Source organism: Poromitra crassiceps, assembly GCF_964638095.1.
Source record: "Poromitra crassiceps genome assembly, chromosome: 17".
Taxonomy (NCBI): domain Eukaryota; kingdom Metazoa; phylum Chordata; class Actinopteri; order Beryciformes; family Melamphaidae; genus Poromitra; species Poromitra crassiceps.
The window spans coordinates 29590074-29607129 of record NC_139635.1 but is presented as its reverse complement, the minus strand read 5'-3'; the positions used below and the strand labels follow the sequence as shown (position 1 = coordinate 29607129).

The window sequence follows — 17056 nt, the reverse complement described above, 5'->3', positions numbered from 1 at the left end:
AACTGGTCTGCTGTGTTTTCTGGAGGAATAATAGAAGTTCAGTCGGAAATGCCCACATATTAGTGTTTGTCTTCCTTTGTAAATTGCGCCTGCTGGGGAATGCGTTTGGCCGTTAGATGATGTTGTCTGGCTCCGTTTGTGGTACCTACTGGTGCATCGAGATCTGAACGTGCATGACCGCTGTTATATGTACTTTCCAAACTGAGATATTGATCGCGTCTTTTCCCTGTAAACTGTTTTGCTTAAGCTGCTGTCTGGTCCTGCTCCTCTTCAGTCTCTCCCACTCTTTGCTCCTCTTATGCAATCTCATACTCTTCCTATTTCTCCGTGTCCTCGTTGTTGCTAGTTGTTACTCTGTCTGTTTTTTGGCTGCTCTGGCTTCTGATTGGATGGCGGCAGTGATGATGATGGCATTTGGTGGTGATGATGGCTATGATAGAGGACCCAGTGATGATGAAATGGCTTTTCCGCCCTCCCCTTCCCCCGCCTATAGAGGCAGTCCAGTATGGTGCTCTGTTCTCGCCTTGCCCTCCTCTCTTCTGTCTCTGTACTCACCTAGGTGGGGGCCCCACTGGAGCTCCCGCTAGGAAGGGGCCTGTGTGTGCGTGCCTCTTCCATGCCCCGTCTGGCTGTAGAGTCCCAGGTACTGTAGAGTCACAGGTACTGTAGAGTCACAGGTACTGTAGAGTCACAGGTACTGTAGAGTCACAGGTACAGCCCTCTGAACATACAACTTCCATGACTCTCTGCTGGATCTTGAGGACTTCAGTGGCTGCATGGGCTCTTATGCCAAAGTGCCTCATGTGCATGGGAGAAGATGACCAAGACGAAGCAATTATGCTTGACTTGCCAATGAATAGAGTTTTGGTCTGTTTTTGTCTTTTGCCACTTTTCGGTGTCTGACTGGGTCATTGAATTGTTACTGTAATCGATGCGGATATCTCATCTTCTGACCGCGGCCTTTCTCGTCACTTTCACTCTCCAGAATAGAGGAGAGAAGAAACAAAACGTCGTCGTCGATCTGTTAGGTTGTATTTTTGATTTCGCCAAAGAGCGTGGGAAGCTATTAAAAAGAACCTCTGCATCGGTCCGCCAATTTGATTGATTTCTATGAAAGTAAATTAGACTATCCTTAATGTCTTCTCTCTGTGTGTGTGTGTGTGTGTGTGTGTGTGTGTGTGTGTGTGTGTGTGTGTGTGTGTGTACACTGTGCTCTTCTGTGGCTGTCTGTGTGTCTGTGTGTCTGTGTGTGTGTGTGTGTGTCTGTGTGTGTGTGTGTGTGTGTGTGTGTGTGTGTGTGTGCGCGCGCGTGTGTGTGTGTGTGTGTGTGTGTGTGTGTGTGTCTGTGTGTGTGTGTGTGTGTGTGTGTGCGCGTGCATGCGTGCGTGCGTGCGTGTGTGTGTGTGTCTGTGTGTGTGTGTGTGTGTGTGTGTGTGTGTGTGCGCGTGGTGCGTGCGTGCGTGCGTGCGTGTGTGTGTCTGTGTGTGTGTGTGTGCGCGTGCATGCATGTGTGTGTGTGTGTGTGTGTGTGCGCGTGCGTGCGTGTGTGTGTCTGTGTGTGTGTGTGTGTGTGTGTGTGTGTGTGTGTGTGTGTGTGTGCGCGTGCGTGTGTGTGTGTGTGTGTGTGTGTGTCTGTGTGTGTGTGTGTGTTCACATGTGAGCAGACAGAGGTTGCGAGTGGTTCCATGAAGCGTTCTGCGTCCAGTGTAGCAGATGAGCGGGTGAACGGTCTGTGGCAGGAGGAGAACAGTCCTGAGCGAGTGTATCGGCCTCGTCACAAGAGCTACAAGGCTGCTGGTTAGTCACTCTCACACCAGGTGGTGCACACACGTATTGCACTCTGTTTAGCCATTTAGCGCTTTGCTAGTATTCACTGTTCAGCACTAGAAAGTCATATTTTCTTCCACAACACGAGGGTTGCAGGTTCGAGCCCCTGTGTTACCTCTGGCTCGGTCGGGCGTCCATACTAGGGCTGCAACTAACGATTATTTTCATAACTGATTAATCTGTGGATTATTTTCTCGGTTAATCGATTAGTTGTTTGGTCTATAAAATGTCAGAAAATGGTAGCAAATGACGATCAGTGTTTCCCAAAGCCCAAGATGATGCCCTCAAGTGTCTTGTTTTGTCCACAACTCAAAGATAATATCAGTTTACTGTCATACAGGAGTAAAGAAACCCATTCCCATTTAAGAAGCTGGAATCAGATAATTTTGGCCTTTTTTCTTAAAATTGTACTCAAAACAATGAATCAAAATAGTTGTCGATTAATTTTCTGTCGATCGACTAATCAATTAATCGATTAATAGTTGCAGCTCTAGTCCATACAGGCCCAATTGGCCGTGTCTGTGGGTGTGAAGCTGGATTAAGGGTATGTGTCCTGGTCGCTGCACTAGCGCCTCCTCTGGTCAGTCGTGGCGCCTGTTCGGGGTGGAGGGGAACTGGGGAGAATAGTATTATCCTCCCACGCGCTAGGTCCTGCCGATGAACCCCCTCGCTGTCAGGTGAAAAGAAGCAGGTGGCGACTGCACATGTATCGGAGGACGCATGTGCTCGTCTACAAAAGGATGAGAATTTCTTCATTTTAGGAGCAAGGCCATTTTTTAGGGCACAAGGTCACATGCCAGGGCACAAAGGCCATTGCTCTATTGACATCATGAAGAGCGATTTTTCTAAAATGTGTGTTAAAATGAGTCGATTACACATCCTGTGCATAGGTCAGGCTACATTAAACTGAGACCACTGACGCTTTTAAAGCAACTGACAGTAGCAGGCTGGTAGCAGGGCACTGCCAAGGTGGCCTTATGGATCTCAGGGCATCACGGCCAGAGGGAGGGGCAACAGAGGCCATGGCCTCCATGTCCTCCGTGTAACTCCCACCCTGGTTCTACAACTCTCCCCAGATCGCCAGAGGGGGTGGAGCACAACCAGACACCTTGGCAGGGGCCAGGGGGAATTGGCCAAGTACAATTGGGGAGACAAAGAAAAGCAGAATATTGTTGTGTGTTACATCACCAGTCCTGTAGTCCATCCCTCCTCTCTTGGCTGTCTGTCCTCTAGTTTCTCGGTCTGAGCGCTGGCGGGAGGGGGACAGAGACAGGGAGCGGGGCCGGTCCAAGGAGCGCTGTCACCTCCTCTCCCCGGACACGTCTCGCTGTAACTCAGAGGAGAGGAGCTTGCAGCCCTCACGCTGCTCCAGCAGAGAGAGAGCACACGCCCAAGATAAACAGGTGGGTCATACACACACACACAGCAAGATAAACAGGTGGGTCATACACACACACAGCAAGATAAACAGGTGGGTCATACACACACACACAGCAATATAAACAGGTGGGTCATACACACACAGCAATATAAACACGTGGGTCATACACACACACAGCAATATAAACAGGTGGGTCATACACACACACAGCAATATAAACAGTTGGGTCATACACACACACACAGCAAGATAAACAGGTGGGTCATACACACACACACAGCAAGATAAACAGGTGGGTCATACACACAAACAGCAAGATAAACAGGTGGGTCATACACACACACACAGCAAGATAAACAGGTGGGTCATACACACAAACAGCAATATAAACAGGTGGGTCATACACACACACACAGCAAGATAAACAGGTGGGTCATACACACACACAGCAATATAAACAGGTGGGTCATACACACACACACAGCAAGATAAACAGGTGGGTCATACACACAAACAGCAATATAAACAGGTGGGTCATACACACACACACAGCAAGATAAACAGGTGGGTCATACACACAAACAGCAATATAAACAGGTGGGTCATACACACACACAGCAATATAAACAGGTGGGTCATACACACACACACGCCCAAGATAAACAGGTGGGTCATACACACACACAGCAATATAAACAGGTGGGTCATACACACACACAGCAATATAAACAGGTGGGTCATACACACAAACAGCAATATAAACAGGTGGGTCATACACACACACACAGCAAGATAAACAGGTGGGTCATACACACACACACAGCAAGATAAACAGGTGGGTCATACACACAAACAGCAAGATAAACAGGTGGGTCATACACACACACACAGCAAGATAAACAGGTGGGTCATACACACAAACGGCAATATAAACAGGTGGGTCATACACACACACACAGCAAGATAAACAGGTGGGTCATACACACACACACAGCAAGATAAACAGGTGGGTCATACACACAAACAGCAAGATAAACAGGTGGGTCATACACACACACACAGCAAGATAAACAGGTGGGTCATACACACAAACAGCAATATAAACAGGTGGGTCATACACACACACACAGCAAGATAAACAGGTGGGTCATACACACACACAGCAATATAAACAGGTGGGTCATACACACACACACAGCAAGATAAACAGGTGGGTCATACACACAAACAGCAATATAAACAGGTGGGTCATACACACACACACAGCAAGATAAACAGGTGGGTCATACACACAAACAGCAATATAAACAGGTGGGTCATACACACACACAGCAATATAAACAGGTGGGTCATACACACACACGCCCAAGATAAACAGGTGGGTCATACACACACACAGCAATATAAACAGGTGGGTCATACACACACATGCCCAAGATAAACAGGTGGGTCATACACACACATGCCCAAGATAAACAGGTGGGTCATACACACACACGCAGCAATATAAACAGGTGGGTCATACACACACATGCCCAAGATAAACAGGTGGGTCATACACACGCAGCAATATAAACAGGTGGGTCATACACACACATGCCCAAGATAAACAGGTGGGTCATACACACACAGCAATATAAACAGGTGGGTCATACACACACAGCAATATAAACAGGTGGGTCATACACACACATGCCCAAGATAAACAGGTGGGTCATACACACACAGCAATATAAACAGGTGGGTCATACACACACATGCCCAAGATAAACAGGTGGGTCATACACACACGCCCAAGATAAACAGGTGGGTCATACACACGCAGCAAGATAAACAGGTGGGTCATACACACACACAGCAATATAAACAGGTGGGTCATACACACACAGCAATATAAACACGTGGGTCATACACACACACAGCAATATAAACAGGTGGGTCATACACACACAGCAATATAAACACGTGGGTCATACACACACACAGCAATATAAACACGTGGGTCATACACACACACAGCAATATAACCAGGTGGGTCATACACACACACACAGCAATATAAACAGGTGGGTCATACACACACACAGCAATATAAACACGTGGGTCATACACACACACAGCAATATAAACAGGTGGGTCATACACACACAGCAATATAAACACGTGGGTCATACACACACACAGCAATATAAACACGTGGGTCATACACACACACAGCAATATAACCAGGTGGGTCATACACACACACACAGCAATATAAACAGGTGGGTCATACACACACACAGCAATATAAACAGGTGGGTCATACACACACACAGCAATATAAACACGTGGGTCATACACACACACAGCAATATAAACAGGTGGGTCATACACACACACAGCAATATAACCAGGTGGGTCATACACACACACAGCAATATAAACAGGTGGGTCATACACACACACACAGCAATATAAACAGGTGGGTCATACACACACACACAGCAATATAAACACGTGGGTCATACACACACACACAGCAATATAAACACGTGGGTCATACACACACACAGCAATATAAACACGTGGGTCATACGCACACACAGCAATATAAACAGGTGGGTCATACACACACACAGCAATATAAACACGTGGGTCATACACACACACAGCAATATAAACACGTGGGTCATACACACACACAGCAATATAAACACGTGGGTCATACACACACACAGCAATATAAACACGTGGGTCATACACACACACAGCAATATAAACACGTGGGTCATACGCACAAATGCAGCAATATAGCGAATATAGCTGATTCAAGACAGCAGGGTTAAAGATGAACAGGCCTCAGGGCAAAAATGCTCTTGAAAGTTCACGAAATGCCTGTTGGGGAAAAAAAGGCCCCTGATTTTTGCATCTCACTCTGTTCACATTGTTTTCACTGGGTTGTCAAATATTCACATGTGAATGCAACCAGCCACTTTAAAACAACCAGTAATGCCAGAATGTCCCTCCGGGGATGAATAAAGTACTCTCTATCTAGATTGTTGTGTTTATTTGCCAATATGCAATGTGAATTTAATATTTCATAAACCAAAGAAATTGCCCCTGAAGTTAATGTCTTACTCTGCAATGCGGCATCGGCCAAGAGTACAGTACAGTACATACTCCAGCTACTTTATACTATACTATACTATACTATACTATACTATACTATACTATACTATACTATACTCAAGTTTTCAGTTCAACCCTAAAATTACACATTTTAATATGCAATCTCTGTCTATAAAACCCTGAGAGAACCCCTGCAAGTTCAATCTGATAAGCTACCTGATGCACTTCTGGGCAAGAAAATCTGCCAAATAGGTTTCCATGACCCCCCCCCCCCCCCCCCCCCCCTCCCCTTTTTGTGTGTATTCCTGTCTCCAGGGCAACAGCTCAGAAAGCCCAGTGCCCTCCACCTCAGAGTCCAGCACCCCCAGCCGCCGACGGCCTCTATCCCAGACCCCGACCCGCTCCCACCCTAACATCTCCTACTCCCCGCTGGTGTGTCGCACGCACCCCTCCGCCCGCAAGGACCAGCACGGTAGCCCAGAGACACAGAGGCGGGGCAAGCCTGCCTGGGACGGCCAAGAGGGGGTAACAGGCGAGAGAGGGAGCGAGCCGTCCCCCCCTCGCCGCTACCCCTCGGAGCCGTTCCTGGCCTCGCAGGAGGAAGAGCATAGCCCAGACCCCACCGGTCCCATGGAGATGCTGACCTTCGAGGCTGCTGTGGCCCACAGCCTGGGACGCGCAAACACCATCAGCGCTGCCCGCCCGCGCTTGCGGACCGGCTGGCAGGTCCCCAACGGACACTTCCGGAAACGCCTGGCACAGACAGTCTCTGTTTCAGGCTGCGATCCACTCAGCGACACAGAGGAGGACGACCGGTGCTAGGGATGAGGGGAGAAGGGGAGATTTTTAGAGTAGCCTCAGGGTACTCATTTCATATCGTAGTCTCAGTCAACCCCCCCCGGAATTCCACTGCGGGCTCCATTCTCAAAGGCCCTAACTTTTATACATGTAGCAATCACAATAAAACAGTACTTGCCTTAAACCCAAGGTTGTTGTCTGTGTTCTTAAATATTGTGTAGTTTCCAATACCGAGCAGTTTTTGTCATGCCAGAGGCAGAAATTTCTGTTCTTCCGGATGTGTGATTGCAGCAGAGAGGGGGCGCTGTTTCCCCCCTGGGAAGCGGAAGACCGACAACAGCCATTTTCAATGAAAAAGACAAGACAGGCTCTGGCATGACAAAACCGGCTCAGTATTGGACACAACACAATATTTAAGGACACAAATAGCCTGGTTTGATGGACAACCTTGGGTTTAAGGCAAGTACTGTTTTATTGTAATTGCTAGATGTATGAAAAAGTAGGACCTTTGAGAATGGAGCCTGCAGTGGAATTCCAGGGTGGTTGTGTGAGACTCTGATATGAAAGGAGTCGTCGAATTCGAATTCTGAGGCTAGTTAGAGAACACTCGAGTGTATAATGTGAGGGATAATGTGACTCATTTAGCATTGATGCTTCAAAGCTACGAGGCCTCTGGATGTTTTCTAAAATGTGAATAAAAAAATAAAAAAAATAAGAACAATATCTCCTGAAACTGTAGTTGCCAATTCACACAGAACCCTGACAAAAAATAAGGTATATTTCCTGATTTGTATTTGATGAGAGTAATAATAAATCTCAAATAATCTTGGGACATGGAAAATAAAGGAAATGAATGGAGAGAATTATGTCATTTTTGTCAATAGTTATTTCTGAAGGTGTTTCTAACTGATTCCGTGTTGCTCTTAACAGTGTTTGTCTGTGGGGTGTGTGAATATGTAACTACTGTATGTGCGAAAGGAGAAACGCTTTCTTTTCAATTTATGGATTTGTAAATACATTGTGATGATTATGAACGCCATTGTCACATACTTTGCTACCATTTCTTAGACGCGATCAATGCATCAACATCAAGAAGGGATCTCATACGTTACCAGACAAGGTGGATGAATATTAATAACACTCAATAATGCTGGATTCTTTTTTACAATGGGCAGGAGATCTGAGAGAACAGAATTGCCTGGTTTCCCCAATATTTATTTATTCATTTATTTGATAACCCCTTTGAACATACTGTAAGTTGTGAGATATGTAATAGAATATCTTTTAAGCTAGGAAACAATGCCTGCTTATTTGTTTCAACCTCTGCATCATCATTGAATCATGCCAAGCTTCCACCAACCCTTCAATCAAAACGGAAGTTTTTTATTTAAAAAAATATAAAGTCTGCTCCTTTAAACTTGACTGATCTGCAATGGTTACATGGGGATTTTCAAACTGTTATATTTCCCATCGTCCCAAATATTTTGAGCGTGCAATCTTTGATTTCAACTAACTAAATACACAAACGGCTGATGCTATGAAAACGAAAGGATCTTTCATCCGTTTTCACTACCTTTTCTTCCCAGTGATGAATATTGTTATGAACCACTGCAGACAACTGTAGAAAACCTGTATAGGCTACATTACATGGCATTGCTTCACAAACATTACTCTATTACTTACTAATAATGTACAGAGAAATGATGCTGTTTGTAACATTTAGAGAGGAAAAATAAACCCTGTACTTCGGGATCTTTGGATTGTTCATTTTAAGGTATTTGTATTTGTTTTATTTGCCTGAAGAAGGCCAATTCTGTGAAACTCACTTAACCAAAAACATGGCAATTTGTACAATAAGTTCCTGGAATGCAAATAACTTGTTGGTTTTTATGTGTACAATAGTTGTATATACAAATAAAAGTGTCCTCAAGTTGCATTCTTACTGGTTGTGTTTTTCCCCTTAAAGCCCACATCAACTTTGACAACTTCTGAAGCCTTGAACCTTTTTTGGTGATAACTGAATGGCACACCCTACTAATGACGTTTGTGTCTGTCCATACATGGATTTATAGATAAAGCTAAACATGAGTTTTAATAGCTATTGGAAATTGTCTTTTGTTGTTGTTGGTTATTTGTAAAGATTGGAGCAAATTGACAATACTGTATATAACGCTAGCTACTTTGAATTGTGGACTTGTTCATATCAGAGCAGCGTGCACAGTGTGTGTGTGTGTGTGTGTGCGTGTGCGTGTGCGTGTGTGTGTGTGTGTGTGTGTGTGTGTGTCGTGTCAGTGCGTGTTGTTTGTGTATACATACACAAACACGTGTGTGTGTGTGTGTGCGTGCGTGTGCGTGCGTGACGTCCAAAAAAGATCACCCAATGACTGTGCAAATGAACGACAAGCACAACAAAATGAAAAGCCTTACGTCATATCCAATGGACAGACATGTCCTCCGGTGGAAGAAGAGCTAGCGAGAAAGCAAAAGTGTTTTGATGTCACTCAGGAAGTTATGAGGGGGATGTCGTTACAGTACAACATTTACATAGTCTGCTTTTAGTGCCACCGATGCTGTCAGCGTAGATATTTTGTCGAAATTTAGTTTCCTACCGAGGAATTTGCGATACTTCTCAAGGAAGTCGTTCAGCTGGCTAGCGAAAAGTAGCTAGCTAGACAGCTAGCTATCCTTAGCCAGGGAGTTCTTTGTTTTGAGATGTTTTCAGATGGTCTCTGCGAACATGATACTAGCTAGCATGGACAGCTGCTTAGACATCTGACGATTACCTGGTGATTTTAACAACATGCACGGGGCATCTTTAGCGATGAGTCATTGAATTGTAATGGTTTTTTGAAATATCAAAGAAAGGAAAAACTGATCGCAATTAGCCACCAAGTTTAGCAACAAGCAACGCTAGCCGGGGTTGACTTGCTAGCAAGCCGCAGAGCCAGGACTGGGAAAACATAAAGATATGGGCAATTGTCTGAAATCTCCGACATCCGACGACATCTCTCTGCTTCATGAATCCACGTCAGACAGGGCGAGCTATGGCGACGGGACAGATCCAGACCTGGAGCCACCTCCGCCTTACCAGGTACATAACACACACACACACACACACACACACACACACACACACACACACACACACACACACACACACACACACACACACACACACACACACACACACACACACACACACACACACACACACACACACACACACACACACACACACACACACACACACACACACACACACACACACACACACACACACACACACACACACACACACACACACACACACACACACACACACACACACACACACACACACACACACACACACACCTCCCTCAGTCTATACTTCTGTCTCTGGAGTTACCTTCGCCTCAGGTGAGAGGCTTGCCAGTTAGTTTCAAGGTTATTCAAATTCAGCCAAGTTTCTTGCAAGTGTGCGGAAGATGTCAACCAACTGAGGAATGCAATTATGCTCTTGCATATTTTCCAGTTAAATGATATATGCAAGGTGTCTATATGGAGGATGGCAGGCATAACTTAGGCTTATTGCGACCAAAACCCTTTTAGTCTATCTATCCAGTGTTGCACACTCTGGCTTGCCAAGAATGTCCAGACGCTGCAGTTTTTTTCTCCTGCTGTTGATGAAAAGCTGCTTTATTGTTGGCTGCGCTTTGGTTTGTTCCCACTGTGGCCTGTTGGGCCACTTTATACTCTATAAACAGCTGTCATTATTTCATGCAGGCACTCCCTTCCAAACCAAACATCCACACAACCCCACCTTTCATTAAACAAGATACCGGTACATAGTCAATATTCATCATTGCTGCTATTATCTCTCATTGTATAACATAACAAGTAGTATATAGATGTGTTTATTTGGGAGGGACAGTGCGATATTAATCAATGAATGTTTCCAAACAAAGAAAACGTAAACATGGCAGATTATAGCCAAAGGTTAATTTCCATCTGTTGTCCCATAGCAGGTTGAAATGGCTTTAAAAACATATAAGACGTCAATTTAGGACAGCGCAATAAACTATGAAATGTGCAACGTAACGTATTTTCAATAATAGTTTGTTGTGCTTCTACTTCGATTCAGTACAGTGTGCTGGTTTTATTTTGGGTTTTCTTTGTCTATTTCCAGGAGCAAGCTCACATGCCCATGTACCATCCCACCCCTAGTCAGGCCCGCCTGGCCACCCAGCTGACAGAAGAGGAGCAGATCCGCATCGCTCAGCGCATCGGCCTCATCCAGCATCTCCCCAAGGGCGTTTACGACGGAGGTCAAGATGGCTCGGAGAAAAAGATCAGAGAGTGAGCATCTTGCAGTTTTTGCATATCATGTCATTACACTGAGAAAACGTGCATGCCACGAGGGTAATCTAACTGCTATTGTGCGTCCCCATTTGCAGATGTGTGATCTGTATGATGGACTTTGTTTATGGGGACCCTATCCGGTTCCTGCCCTGTATGCACATCTACCACATGGACTGTATAGACGACTGGCTAATGAGATCCTTCACCTGCCCCTCCTGCATGGAGCCTGTGGATGCCGCCCTGCTCTCCACGTACGAGACCAACTGATTTTCCACTCTTCTTCTCCCCCTGTGCTAAGATTGAACATGGCCCTCCAACCACAAACACACACACACACAAACACACACAAACCCAGCAACTGCCCTCTTGTACACTGAAGGGAGCAGCAAGTTGTTTTGGCTGTTTACTAAATGAGACACTGTTGTAATACTAGTGAATTCAATTCACAAAATCACACATGCCCCCAGAGGCCTGTACCACGAATGGAGATAAACAGATCCAGGATCTGTCCCCTTGAGATCATTGCAATCAAGCTAAACGATACGACGGTGGTTATCAGCTGGGTGTGTCAATTTAGGATTTCCTTATCCAGCTCTGAGCTCGTGCACAGAGGAGCTCCTGCCCACGAAAGAGGCGTGGTTTGTAACAACTAGCCAATCACAATGCAATATGGACAGCTCCGGATTTTACAGCGTCAGGCACGCCTATTTCCGCCTTCATTGAAAGTGCGCATCAAAGTTGATTAATTAGTGGAGCTTTACTGTATGTCAGAATCAAAATCCGCGTTGGATATGAGTCTGTTACTAAAGGAGTCTAAAGTTACCACTTTTATTCACACCAGTCATTTGATTTCTTGGAAGAGCGTTTTCTGCCTCCACGAGCCTACAGCAGCTTCTACTCAAATTGAGACGCAAAAAAGACATGCAGGTTTTTTTGACAATAAAACCCACATGTCTTTTTTGCGAGTGGAAGTAATGTGTAATCTCAGTCTAAATTTCCAAAATCCGTAGGCCTATTTAGATCATAGATTTAGAAATGTAGGCTCCATGAATAATTATTTATATCACTCATGATGTTTGGTTGCACTGATGCAATAATTCCTATAATACCAATTAAAAAAATGGTGATAAAAAAAGCTGCTGAACTGAATGGACTAGGTATATAACTCATGTGCGGGCGTAGTTTTCATTGATAAAAAATAGCCTATAAATAGCAGCTCTTTTGCGCACACGGCACCTTGGGGCACTTTGGAGATGTAACATTCTTACGCCGGTGAATAGTGATATTTCTCCACGCACCGTTCAGCTGCAATCGGCAGGGTCAAACGTATTTGAGAGCAAATACAAATTAATAAATATAGAAACATAGGGCCTATTCCAAAGTGGTAAGTAGGCTTAATTTAATTCCAGTATGTACAACATATGTACAACAAGTGCAACGCTTCAGTCCTCGATTAAATCAACAGGAGCCATTAATGTTTTTTTTCCTTTTGTGATTTTCATTTGAATGCAATCTATTTTTCATATGGGGATCCTATATGAATGGCGACTCGCTGTTTCCAGAGAGCTGATTGGTCAGACGGTGGGTCTGATCTTATCCTCTGCCCAAGAGCAGGTTAGCCGTGCAGCATGAGTTGCCATGGAGATCTATCTTGGTAAGAAGTGAACTAGCGTCGTAGCACGGCAAACCCAGGTTTAAACCTGAAGTTACCTAGCTAAACCACTAATCTTGCTTCGTGGTACAGGCCCCTGGTCTGACACCAAATTAGCTGGGCTATGTTGAAACAACAATTACACAAGTCAGTAAGACAACTGTGTTATGCATGATTGTGTTTGTGTGTCCATGTCACGCTAAAACGGTGTTCAATGTTGCAACGGATGGGAAGCGTGTGTGTGTTGGGGAGGGGGGGCTGTTTGGGAAAACTCTGCATTTCCACTTGAGCAGGTCTCAGTGACGTCTCTTCCCAACTGACATTGTTCACCCAGTTAGTCATTTAAGTGGAGCAGTAGGTTATTGAATTATTGACCAAATGTTGTCATTAAAGTCCCTGGAAACCATATTCAGCGATTTGTTTCTAAACACATTACACATGTTGGAAATGAGTTGCTGAAAACATGTGAAAAGTCTCGGCACCATCTAGTACTGAATTGCGGAGTTAAACTTTTAACTTTTAACCACCCCCCCCCCCCCCCCCTTTTTTCAGCATTTTGGTGATCAGGATTTTTTGGGCCGGCCTTAAAAGAGGTCTCTCAATGATGCAATGGAGAGACTTAGCATGGCCCCTCCCCTAACAATATAAAGACTGAAGTGCCTCTACCCTGCAATAATCATAAAAAAGCATCACAATGTATCAAGGGGGGCCACTTCAGCAGACACGCCCCCACCCCACACACACACACACACAGTTTCAGAGCAGAGAATCCTGCTTATTTTTTCATGATTTTGAAACCTAATTTTATATACTTGGCGACATTTTTAATCATTCAAATTTGGCTGGGTATTTAATAACATTTTTTCTGTGGTGTGACAAACCCAAAGCCGTATTTGTTTTTGGTTTCCACGGACTTTAAGAAGTGTTAGAAATCTGTCCAATCTAAGGCCTCACCTGGCAACAGTAAGCAGAGATTTTCCTCAATATTTGGTCCTATATCTCCTCAACATGCGGTGACTTTAAAAAGGCCCTGCACTTTGGAGACATGGCCTTAAAAAGACAATAGAGTATGCATACACACAGTGCAGAAATCACCCAAAGTTCATCCTCAATTTAGTCTAGTAGTAGGCAATACATTAGATGGAAATCAAGGTGATATTATATGATGTTTTCCATTGGACTATTGTGGCGCTCCAAATGGCCAGAGTTTGCATCAATAAAGTAAAAATGCTTGGAATTGAAGGGGGGAGAAAGCGTTTAAAATGTCATGATGTGAGGTTAATAATTTAATTGGAAGAGGTGAAAAGTAGCTGGCAGCCAATGTAAAGGGCTCATTTGTGCATGGGCGGGCGGATTGGTCTACAATTAGAAATGCTTGCACACGCATTCATCTGATCCAGAGATTTGCACTTTACTTATAGGATAATAATGGAAACAATATATTAATATATGTACCTATAACCTTGCACTATCAATATTTCTTTCCTTTATTTCTTGAAATGCAAAAATGTAGTTCCATTTGATAAAAAAAAAGGCATTATCAAAGCTGTCGGTGGTCACTTATCACGTTGAAGTAAACCTGAATATGTATTTCATGGAATATGTGATTGGGTGGTGTGTGAGCCTCTGGTTTGTTCTGCTTGTCTTGACCCTTGTGTGTTTTGTGTGTGTAAGTACGTAAAGGGACAGAGGTTTGCTTCAGCTCGAGAGAGAAAATAGGTTTAGAAAAGGTCCAGCTACTCTTGAATCCTCCGGCATTTACCGCGACATGTTTCCCCCCCCCCCATCGCTGTTCTAAGACACTGTATGATTATTTTCTTCTTTATTGCAGTGTAGCGATAGCTGCAGTGAAATATTTCCATTTGATTTGTGACATTGTTTGGCGATAGTGTGGCTCTTTTTTTTACCTTCACCTTGACATTTTTGTTATAGTTGTGTAGAATCCGTTGTGTATTTTTAGGAGGTTAATCATCTTAACTATAGAGCTATTACACTGGTTTAGACCACCTGCCTGACTATGCAAACCTCTGTCCCGACTGAATTTCAGAGTGTGAGAGATTTTTCCTCTTACCGTGTGATAGTTACAATTGAAATAACACATTTTCTTTTGAGCTTTCCTTTGCAGTGTTTTTCAACTTATGTTTCAACTTATTCTGAAAATTAATGGTATTTCCTGTAATCTTTTGTTTTTTTTGGAAGGCTAACTAGCCCTCATGTAAAACAAAAATAAACTAGAAAGCACACTCGTTTGGTGTCGTCTGATTAAATCAAAGAATACGTTTCCCCCTCCCCTCAAAACAGGCCTGTTATGGCGACAGGGCACCATTATTAGAGAACTCAGGGATTACTGAGCGATTACAAAATATTCCAGTGGGCCTCTCAAACCTCAAATCTGCCAGTAGAATTGAAAACGTGACACATAATCAGGGATTTTCCACTTGACAGATACATGTAACAAGCCAGCCCATGCCATGTTCATGTTAAATGGTTTAAATATAATGTTAAATAAGTTTAAATATGGTAGTTAGTAGTTCCCTTCCCCCCCATTGCCTAAGTCAGGTGGGGAGCAAATTCACCCAGGTGACCCACATTGCCTGTGAGAGAATTGTATATTGTTATGCACATACATAGGAGTTTTGGATTATAAGTACAAATAATGTAAACCAATACTTCTCTGAACTAATTTTCATTATCTTTTCTGTCAATGCCAGCTGACCATGTCCAGGCAACGATAGCCTAGGTTTTTGGGACCAAATGCATACCTTTGCATGTTTGGGCCAAACATCAAGTTTGTTTGATAGTACAGTAACTTTTTTTTCTTCAGTAGATGGTAGCAAACATCCATATTGTTTGATTTATTTGGCACAGCTGTCACTAATGTATATTTTTTAGTTGATATACCCAAATAAAGGTCATGACATGTTATGGCCTTTCGCCACATTATACAAGTTCTATATGTCCACCTTTATGAATAGTTACAACATGGCTATTTGTTCTTGAGATTAACCATTGACGCAGTTAATCGGCTTTGCAGTGCTGCAGTGGTCTGATCCACGAGATCCGTATGCCTTTACTTTTTTGTTTACATTGAGCAAAACAAAGAACAGACGCAGTAAATGTCACTACCGTAGTTCAAATGTAACCATGAGATTTTGTACGGCATCACGTTAAATCTCTGAACAACTCAAGAGTTGCAACTGAAGAATTGGCGGAAAAATATCTTTCTTTGGACTTGTATAGCTTCAGTTATGATACACCAAGATGAATGCATACCACTGTTTCGTTCTCAGAAGAAGAAAAAAACCGTTTGTGATACGGCACTCAGTTGATCCCTGAGAAATCCTCTTTTTGTTTGGCCCTCTTGAACAGGGAGGTGACTGCAGGGGATCAGCTACAGAGCAGCACCCCCGGAGCCGCCAGTGATTCAGTGTTTTGTTCAAGAACATGTCAGCAGGGCAAATGCTTGCCATCATGGGGGCTTGAACGCACGCTTTCCAGCTGAGGGAAAAGTCTCCTGACTTACTCTGCCACCCTGCCACCCCGTACTTAGCTAATGAGTAGGAATGCCAATTTTAAACAATTTCCCTTAATCGATTAATTGGTCATGTTAACGAAACTCAATTAATCGTTAAATTAAAAACAGCTTTTGATGTATACAAAATAGAAAATACAAAATGTGTGTTTTTACACCTGTCTTTAGGCCTACTCAACAAGTTAATCAACCAACCAAACTTCCTGCATTAGCTGTCATTGTGCTTGTAGGCGTGCTGTATTTCAACATTGTATTACAATGTTTACAATGTATACTGTTGTCTTTTTGGGTGTAATTCTCCCACACTGGACTTTCTGCCTGCTTGCTTGGCTTTCTTCTTCCTCTGTGTAAGTGGTGAAAGTTACATTTCACCCTTGTGGTGTTAAATAATTTCATTGTCGATTAATCGACGATT

The 17056-nt window shown here is 43.8% G+C and overlaps 2 protein-coding genes across 2 annotated transcripts in view; both read left to right on the top strand.

Moving 5' to 3' along the window:
• The window catches only part of LOC310791859 (voltage-dependent R-type calcium channel subunit alpha-1E-like), a gene marked incomplete at both ends in the record, with an annotated part of 65626 nt that extends 58485 nt beyond the window's left edge, over positions 1-7141 (top strand). The window contains 4 exons of the mRNA XM_083653529.1: positions 560-643; positions 1662-1797; positions 3061-3230; positions 6635-7141. Of these exons, the coding sequence (XP_083509655.1) occupies positions 560-643; positions 1662-1797; positions 3061-3230; positions 6635-7141 (897 nt within the window). The remainder of the gene's footprint in view (positions 1-559; positions 644-1661; positions 1798-3060; positions 3231-6634) is intronic.
• A 2456-nt stretch (positions 7142-9597) lies between these two features.
• On the top strand, positions 9598-13646 carry LOC310791869 (RING finger protein 11-like). The gene is made up of 3 exons (XM_083653542.1): positions 9598-10208; positions 11286-11455; positions 11554-13646. Exons 1-3 carry the CDS (start codon positions 10086-10088, stop codon positions 11723-11725), a joined length of 465 nt encoding a protein of 154 aa, XP_083509668.1. The 5' UTR covers positions 9598-10085; the 3' UTR covers positions 11726-13646.
• The last annotated feature ends 3410 nt before the right edge of the window (positions 13647-17056 follow it).